Here is a 9,347-nt window from a genome sequence, read left to right as displayed (position 1 = left end):
TGGACCGAGGAAAAGCTCCGGTCAAAGGAGCGACCGATAAGATCGATTTAATCGGCGTGTCGACGAAATCCAAATGGATCGATCAAAAGGTAATCATCCCTTGAACGACACCGGACCTAACTAACCAGTTAGGAATACGAGACATTTCGCTTTTCACAAGTGGTAGGTTGGCTTCACTGAGGATGGTCATCCGAAGGAATTGATCCCAACAAAGAGTAAGTGATCACAAAAAAGATTCCTACATCGCATACCATATAATTTATAAATATTGGGTTTATGTGGTCAGCGGTCACTTCCCAAAGCCAAAAGTATGTATTAATATCTTCCTTCTTTTGCAGAGTATAGTAGAGACAAATTGCTTGCCTATATATTATAAGGCAATGTCATGCATGCAAAGGGGCAAATGCTGTTTTTAGATTCACATGCAATGGAGCGCCAAAATAACCCTAAGTACCCGGATCTTAAGAATCAGGACACCGACTGGAACTTAGCAATTTTTTTATTTTGCTTTTTTTAATGTTGCTTTGGCTTAACATAACGCCCGGACAGCCAGAACATGCATCGTTGCAATTTTCTTCGACTAAATTAATAAAGCAATTTGATTAATAGTTCGTCTTATTAATTGCTTCTTGGACAACTAGCATCTGCTGTGCAATGCAATATTCGCGACATCCCGTGAAAATTAGGTCAGATATTATTCCCGTTAACCTGTCAAAGTAATTCCAAAGATACATGAAAACATTCTTGGATTGCAATGGAATTGCTTTTAAAACTTTTTGGCTTGGAGAATTTCTTATTAATTGCGTGCTTTCATTGGATGAGTATTCGAACTTTTTCAGCTTGGTTGCTTCCGATGGTTCCACGCGAATACTTTTGCGCGAGTGCATCGAGTAAGGCTACGGTAACAAGATGATTGATTCGACCCTTAAGGATACTTTGAGAGGAACGATCGTGATTAGGGACGTAAATGAGGTAAGCTGCTCGCGAGCTACTCTAATTCGACTAGGGATTAGCTGAACTCGGTTCAATTCTTTTTGAGTTTGAGTAGCTCAAATACTTAGTCGAGTCGAGCTCGAGTTTGATGATGCTAGACTGGAGTAACTCGCGAGTCTAATTGAGCAATTATACTTTTACATGCTTTAATTATGATCGTTTATAAGTACGAGTCAATTGACAAAAATTATTAAGTTTTTAACTGTAATTTGTTTCCCGAATTCGAGCTCAGATGTGAGCTCAAATTTGAGTTTTGAATAAATTATTTACTTACTAAATTGAGTTGAGTGAGCTCGAGCTTAATGAAAACCTAATCGAGTCGAGTTTGAGCTCGATATATCAAGCTCCATTGAGCTCGAGTCAAGTATGGAGCCTTGGATATTCAAGCTAAATCAAGCTCAATAGTAATTTGTGTTGACTCGATTCCGTTCCTATTTGTGATTCCAACAAGAATCTTCCCATAAGTTAAAATCCTTAATCGCTACACATAATAAAACAAGTACGTCTTAGAAAACTAAAAAATTGAAAGCTAAAACCAAAATATCATTATCGAGTCGTGATAGTCCAATGATAAACGGGTCACATCGTCTTCCACGTGGTCACAAGAGAACATTTGTGCTCTGGACATTTATTACCTAAGCCATGACGGGCTCATACATCTATAAGGGGTTAATTCCAAAAAAAAACACCAATTTTAGGTCAAGGGATAATTTTGGCCTGAACTTTTTTTTGTTCCCATAAAAAGCATCAACTTTAGGTCGATGGACAATTATGGCCCAAACTTTTTTTGTCCCATAAAAAGCACCAACTTTCACTTAAATCCCAAATCATTATTGACTTAAAACAATTGATTTTCCAACTAGACTATTCTACCTTAGAATAAATCCACGTGACTTGCGACTGGATTTAAAGCATTATTCATTGTCTTATTCTCTCCGAACCACGGCTTGAAGAATAACGGTGAAACCGTTCGTCTCCTTCACTTCACCTAAGCAAGTCAAAAATATCTCCAGATTGAATCTTTCTAACCAAACTTCGTCGTTTTGTCGTAATCTAAAGTGTAGACCACCGCCCGTCAACAGACGCCATGGAAGAGATTCGCCGGCCTCACCACCATAACTTTTTTTCTCAAACAAGGATAACTTTGACAAAAGTCACTGGGGGTCAAATTTAGGATTTAAATGAAAGTTGGTGCTTTTTACGAGACCAAAAAAAGTTCGGGCGAATCGTCCCTCGACCTAAAGTTGGTGCTTTTTATGGGACAAAAAAAGTTCGAAATCGTCCCTCGACCTAAAGTTGGTGCTTTTTTGGAATTAACCCCATCTATAAGTGGATTGAGTTGAATCACTCATACCGAACATTCTGTAAGAAGTAAAATCGTCATGGTAAATGCCGAAAGGGATAGCTGCCCTTGTTGCCCACGAAGAAAAGAAAATTGATAATTACATAAATAGTTATTGGACTTTGACCTAATATGCAATGTCGTTCATGAACTTTTAATGTGTTTAATGTGATCCTTAAAATTTTGGTAAATGTTCAATCTAGTCCCCGAACAGTACAATTACATCAAATGTTATCCTTCCATTAATTCAAACCCAGGGACAATATTGAATATATTCGTATAGTACAGTGATTAAATTGAACACGTACCAAAAGTTCAAGGATTGTACTGAACAGATGAAAAGTTCGATGATAATATTATCATATTGAACAAATTAAAAGTCGAGAGGCGACGTTATATATTAAATTAAAGTTTAATGCCTATTCGTATCAGTTTTCCCCGAAAGAAAACAAAAGGAACAGGGCTCAAATAAGTAAATTCCCTTTTCATTAAAGAAAAGTAGCGTCGGCTCCTCTTTTCCCCTCGCGGCCACGGCGACTCGCAGCTCCTCTCCCATAAGACGCCGGGGTCAAATCGGTAAAAACGGCTCGTTTCCGCGTGGTAGCCATTAATGATGGCGACTGCTCTCCTCTCATCTTTTCCCGTGTGGCCCCTCGACTTCCACTTAATTCCTCACCGGGGCCTTCCTCTTTTGGCTATCCACGTTCCGGTCCCCGAAACGTTCCCGATCTTTTCACATTAGCCCCCCCCCGGGGGGAGAGAAAACACCCCGATGAGCGATCGGGATTTTGTTTCATCAAAAAACCGAGAGGCTCCCAGTTTCTCCCAGCCTTTTTTGAACGGTCTTAAGTGGCGGGCCCCGCAATCTCGATGGCTGAAGTGGCTTTTTCCTAAAACTCTTTAACACTATGATAGCGATTACATTTAATTAGACAATTAATTTTATATATATTTGTGTACACCGCAAGGAAAATTAGGGGGGGTCGGGTTTTTAAAACGGAAGATTTGAGTAGACCCCTGTTGACAGATCAACCACATGGCTATAATTTATTCGATGTATGCGGGGAGAAAAGGATAAAAAAGAGAGGGTAAACTCGGGGCGGGGCTTTTGGCGAGCTCTACACTTGCTATAAAATAATATCGACTGTCGTTATAATCATCGAGAGAGAGAAAAAAAAAAGATAGGATAAATCAAGATCCCGTTAACAGTCTGTTCAGGATATCACCCTTTTATTCATGGATGGTGATGGCAGTCGGCTTGCTCGAGTTAATTCACTTCGCCGGCAATTAATATTATTTTTCTAAGGATCGTACCGTATTTTATAATTTCTATTTTAATTGAATCTTTCTTTTTTTCATATTTGTTCATGCGGATAAGTGAATGCACCAAAATGCATAATTCTGTTGGCTGTTTTTCCTTCGTTCGGCCTACCTTTCTTTGCACAGATTGGAGTAGTAGAAACCTCTCATTTTCAATTCGGCCGAATAATCCTCCCCTGTGAGATTCCTTTTTAATTACATGTCAATGTCCCAACAGTTAATTGGCCAAAGTCGCTTTATCATCCTACAACACATGATTGGGACCATACAAAATGATTGACTCGCCTGTGAGTTTTGACTCGAGTCAACCCGCAATTTGGGTTTGGGCTAGTCGATTTATTTTCCATCTCAACCATGGGAATAAGTCATCAAAAATTCACGAATCATGCATATGATGGCACATTTACCGTGAAGAATCCCAAAATTGTACCTACATAACACATTTGTCTTCGTCAATGTTTGTGTCAGATGATTTTTCAGCCAAAACAATATCGTTTTTGTTTCATTTAAGCCGCGTAGACACCATTTTAACCCCGTTTACCTTCCAGCGTCCATATATGCAGATTTTTAGCGGCGTTCATTGACAGAATCTTAACGGAGTGTAAATGTATCACACGGGCATAATTTGAAGGTTTTTTATGGCTCTTTTTTCCTTTTAAAATTTTCGAAAGAATAATTAGTGTATATGCATGCCGACATTTATGTAATTCTAGATAAAAATCAGATTGTGCGGGGACGTGTGGTTTATAAAACGTGGAATGGTAAAAAGAAAAAAAAAATGACCCCGTTCGAGAATCATAGTTAATCATTAGTTTGACCAAATAATTGGGTCAAATTTTATTAGCTCAAAGAACAGAAAAAAAAAAAGAAACAACGCTTTTGTTCTCCCGCTGTCCATCATCTTCCCCCTCGCCTTTGACTCTTTGCCACCCCCCCAAACGAAGCGAGGAGCAAAAGAAACTTTCGAATTCCTTTATGTGGGTCAATCTAGAAAAAATGATTACTTGTGGGCCAGGATGGGAGGGGCCAATTGGGTAAATAGGAGGAAGTAGAGGGACCGGGATTGCAAAAGGGAGGCACACTGGTGCTGGAAGGAATTCTTTAATTCACTCGTTTTGTTCGCTCTTTCTAAAATTTCGGCTTCCTCCCATGTGCCCTTCACTCCTCCTCTTCTGCACCTTCCCTCCTCCTTCCTCCACACACACACTCTCTCTCTCTCTAGGTGGGCGGTGAGGAGATGACCCTGCAAGGCTCATGCTGCTGGTAAAAGTCGCTCTTTTGATTGCTCTGCTTTTCTGGGCCTTTTGGGTCTGTGCGAATGTAGTGTGCTGTGCTGTGCCCAGTTCGGTTCAGCTGTTTGAACTTTCTTGCCTCTCTTGAATTCGGGCCTCGGTTGGAATTTGTAGTGCGTGGAGCCTGGACTCCTGGGGGTGTTTGCTGGGTCGCCTTCTTGTTTCGATGGCTCGATCTTGTCACGCTGAAGCGAGTGAAAGCAGTTCGTGACCCTGTGAAAAGTAGCTGTTGAGGTTTTCTTTATTGTTTCTTTCTTCCTTCTTCTTTTTTTTTCTCTTTCTGGGTATTGCTTTTTGATTGCCGGGAAAGCTCTCGAGGGAAGCTCTTTACAGGATGAAAATCTCAAGTGTTTGGGATTTTTTCGATTTCATGTTGCGGCTTCGTTCCTGTTGTTTTACACGAATTTTGTGAAAGAAGGGGGTGAAGAGAACTTGGGTTTGAGGTGCTTTTTTTGTTTAAATCCGTTGTTATTCTATGATTATTGGTTTGACTTGTTGCTGCCTGTTTTTCTGAAAATCAGTCTGTTTTTTTTTTGTTGCACGCTTTATTTGTATTTTTGGTAAAAGAAGGAATTTTGTTTAGCTATTTTTTTTTCTTTGTTTGGATTGTTCTTCTATTGATCTTCTTGGGCTTTTGATCTCTGAAATTCTCGATTTGAGCTGCAAACAGTGTGGTTGGTATTACCTCTGAAACGCTCATATTTGTCAGCTGAAATAGTTCCTTGTATCCTTGTTACTTCACATGCAGTGGACTTTATGGTCCCTTGGCTATTCATTCCTTTCTATAGATCTTGGAGACTTCTGAAATTTTATTTGTTGTTGTGATTGATTCTTTTGCTTAATTTGGTCTCATCAGCTTCATTAAGTTTTTAGTATATTCGTCGTTCAATGTCGCAGAATCGAGGGATTTGATGGTGAGTTTGCTGTAAAGACTTTTGTTAGGTGCAATTTTCGGGGAAGATGGTTGCAGAATCTTGGTTTCGTAGTCTTTGGGGAACGCCGCGGAAGAATGCGGCCGGTTCTCAGAAGGTGGTGATTGGTGTATTAGCGTTTGAGTCTGCAAGCTTGATGTCGAAGGTGGTACATCTCTGGCAGTCTCTGAGTGACAAGAACATTAAGCGGCTGAGAGAGGAGATCGCAGATTCAGTTGGTATAAAGAAGCTCATTTCGGATGATGAGGAGTTCATTGTGCGGCTGATATGTTACGAGATGATCGAGAATATGAGAAACATTGCAAAATCTGTGGCCAGGCTGGGGAAGAAATGCACCGACCCTGGCTTGAAGAGTTTTGAGGTCTTCTTTGAAAATTTGATGAGGAGGGGTGACGACCCATGTGGTTGGAAACTCACATGGAAGAAGATGGAGAGGAAAATCAAGAAGATGGAAAGATTTGTTTCGGTTAACGCGAACTTGTATCAAGAGACGGAAGTTCTTGCTGACCTTGAGCAGACTCTGAAAAGAATGAAGAGTAATGATGGCGATCCAGCCAATTTACTGGAATACCAGAAAAAGGTCGTGTGGAAGCGGCATGAGGTCAAGACATTGCAGGAGATGTCTCTCTGGAACAAAAATCATGACTATGTAGTTCGGCTATTGGCAAGGTCATTGTTTACAGTGTTTGTGCAGATAAAACGTGTCTTCGGGATTCAACAGCTTGATGATGGCAGTGATATCAAGGAACCAAAGGCGTCAAATCATGTATCTCGCAGCCAGCCGCTGTCTGCACAACTTCAATCTTCTGTTCATCCCTCTGAGAACAACCATCCGAGGTTCTTTTCTGGTGCCATTGGGAGGTCGACTGAAAAATCAGTTCGCGTTCCGAAGGCAAGTAATGCCAAGAATTTTTATTCGGGTCCTCTTGGCAGCTCCAACACGAAAGCGAGCACTGCTTCTGAAATAGATAACCCCAAGAGCGTTAGCTTCTATTCTGGTCCTCTTGGAGGCTCCAGCGCGAGGGCTAGCCCTGCTCCTGGAATGCATAATGCTAACAGTGTCAACTTCCATCCTGGTCCTCCTGGTAAGTCGACAAAATCTGGCCCATTAATTAGTGCAAATAAGATCCGGCAGGGGCTATGGCGGGGTCTTGGTCATTCTTCTGTATTCCAAGGAAGGAAGTCAAATTCCAAGCAGAACCAGTTGGCTTCAATTGGACCTCTGAAAGGTTGCGTGATGAACGGGAACAATTCACCTGTAACTGATTGTTATGTAGATAAAGATGGTGTACCTCCCGGAATCCATGACAGCAGCAAAGACAGTAAGCTTGAAGATGTCAATGGATACAAGGTTGATGGTAATTTATCAAGCTTCAGCTCTAAGCGCAGATTGCTGAATGCCCTGCCAGAGAGTCTTGGTGCTGCCGGTTTAGCGCTGCACTATGCAAATGTCATTATTGTAATCCAGAAGCTAGCTGAAGCTCCTCATTTGATTGGTCTCGATGCCAGGGATGATCTGTACAATATGTTGCCTGCAAGCGTGAGGACCACTTTAAAATCGAGGCTAAAGCCATGTGCCAAGAGCTTGGCTTCATCGGATTACAACACAGCTCTTGCAGGCGAGTGGAGCGAGGCGATATCACGGATACTGGACTGGTTGGCCCCTCTCGCGCATAACATGATAAGGTGGCAGTCCGAGCGTAGCTTTGAGCAACAGAACCTGGTCTCGAGGACGAACATGCTCCTTGTACAGACCCTTTATTTCGCAAATCAGGAGAAGACAGAGGCCATCATCACGGAGCTCCTCGTGGGTCTGAATTACATATGGAGATTCGGTAGAGAACTCAACGCGAAAACCTTGGTGGAGTGCGCAAGCAGTCGAATATTCGACGAGTACCTGGATTTGAAAGAGTGAGCATTACTGTACTTTCCGCCAAACCGGCAATTCACTGGAAATCACCCTTTTCCTTGGGGGAACAAAGGTTCTATCCCCCTCCTGAATCGATCAAGTTCTTGTCGTGCCACGTAAGATTTCAACTTAAACTTCTTGGTACTGTAGAGGTAAAAAGTTTTACCTGTACCTGCAATACAATACAGATAGTGTAATACCCAGATGCTTATACACGAGGCTCTAGTTGGGAGTTTCACAACCCTGCCCTTTTGGCTCGACGGCGGATGTGATGTCTCACCAGCCATAAAAATTTTGGCTCTGCGGTCTGCTTACCTCGTAAGTAAGTAATCTTTTACAATTGGGTTTTAGTAGAAGTCTGTGATTTCCCAGGTGTATATTTGTTGGCAAAAGTATGGTGGTGACAATTTGTTTATGTACCATTTGCCTCTCCTGCTCCCAGGTTATGGCCAAAATCAGGCTTGTTGCTAGCTATCAACTATGTGATATCTATCTATCCTTTGGGTCCGGACATTTTGACCTTCATTTTAGACACGTATTCCAATTTTTTCTTCTTGCCAAAACACGTATCCCTACATTTTGACACGTTCTTACCTTCATTCCTGAACCTCTGATACCAAGTTGATCATATCCTCCCGTGTATTGTCTGTTCATACTTTGTATGCTGCGCTTTCACTGTACGGAAAATTCTGGTAAAATCGATCTGTCTCGAGGGGGAAAAACGATACCGAATGTGTAAGGCGAGGACGAAATTAAAATCGGTTGAGGCTGTCGCTTTTGACTTTCGTTATGATCACCCTTTCCCAGTGACTCAAAGTCATGGATCTAGAGCTAGATGAGGACACGTGTGTAAATGCCTATGTCTACAGGGTGTCCAAATAACCGAACCGGTTAGAATCGAAAATTTCGGGTCTTTCTAGGTCGGGTCTCATTTGGTTCGGGTATTGAGTGGAAGAATTTGGGTATTTTGATGGTTCGGGTCATATAACCGAGCTCACCCGAAACGATCAGATTCGAACCCCTTTCCTTTTGTAATCCTGTTCTTCTTGTTGTGCGTTATGTGTCAACAAGAGCTCAACAGAAATCGAATTAGAGCACGTAGGGCGTGAATTACAATATTTCTCATCCTCGGCCCTATTTCTGGCTCGAAATAAAAAAATCTATTTCTCTTTCCTAGACAAGTTTCTAAGCAAAAAGTAGTATTTGATAACGACACAAAATTTCTATTCTTGGAATAGAAATTCGTTTGATAACGACGCAAAATTTCTATTCCCGTTGGCCGGTGAACGGCAGCGGATGGCCGGCGAGCGGTGGTGGCGACGAGCGAAAGTGGGGGGTAGTGGCGGGCGGGCGGCCAGGCGGCGAGCGGCGGCGGGCGGCAAGGGTGAGCAATAAAAAAAAGTTGTTATTTTAGTTTATGTTCAAAAAATAGAAAAGTAAAAAATTTTAACTTCTCATTTCTGTTTCAAATCTATTTCTAGGCCAAAATTTGTCCCAAAAATGAAAAAATGAAATTATTTTACCAAACGCTTTTCTGTTTCAAACTTGTTTCCGGGAAC

General features: G+C 41.6%; 1 protein-coding gene across 4 annotated transcripts; it reads left to right on the top strand.

Annotated features, from left to right (window-relative positions):
- Nucleotides 1–4,773: 4,773 nt before the first annotated feature.
- Nucleotides 4,774–8,297, top strand: LOC115663830 (uncharacterized). 4 transcript variants are annotated; one of them, XM_056313043.1, is made up of 3 exons: nt 4,807–4,918; nt 5,062–5,181; nt 5,845–8,297. In XM_056313043.1, the coding sequence occupies exon 3, from the start codon at nt 5,908–5,910 to the stop codon at nt 7,792–7,794; it is 1,887 nt and encodes a 628-aa protein (XP_056169018.1). In that variant the 5' UTR covers nt 4,807–4,918; nt 5,062–5,181; nt 5,845–5,907; the 3' UTR covers nt 7,795–8,297. The 4 variants fall into 4 exon arrangements, with proteins under 4 accessions (XP_030441658.1, XP_056169019.1, XP_056169018.1 ...); XM_030585798.2 differs by lacking the exon at nt 5,062–5,181 and having other exon boundaries at nt 4,774–4,918; XM_056313044.1 differs by lacking the exon at nt 5,062–5,181 and having other exon boundaries at nt 4,783–4,918; nt 5,879–8,297.
- The last annotated feature ends 1,050 nt before the right edge of the window (nt 8,298–9,347 follow it).

This window comes from Syzygium oleosum, unplaced genomic scaffold (genome assembly GCF_021117445.2).
Source record: "Syzygium oleosum isolate NSW1041296 unplaced genomic scaffold, Sole_v2.1 Sole_v2.07, whole genome shotgun sequence".
Lineage (NCBI taxonomy): Eukaryota > Viridiplantae > Streptophyta > Magnoliopsida > Myrtales > Myrtaceae > Syzygium > Syzygium oleosum.
The sequence above is the reverse complement of the archived record's forward strand: the minus strand, read 5'-3'. Positions and strand labels throughout refer to the sequence as shown.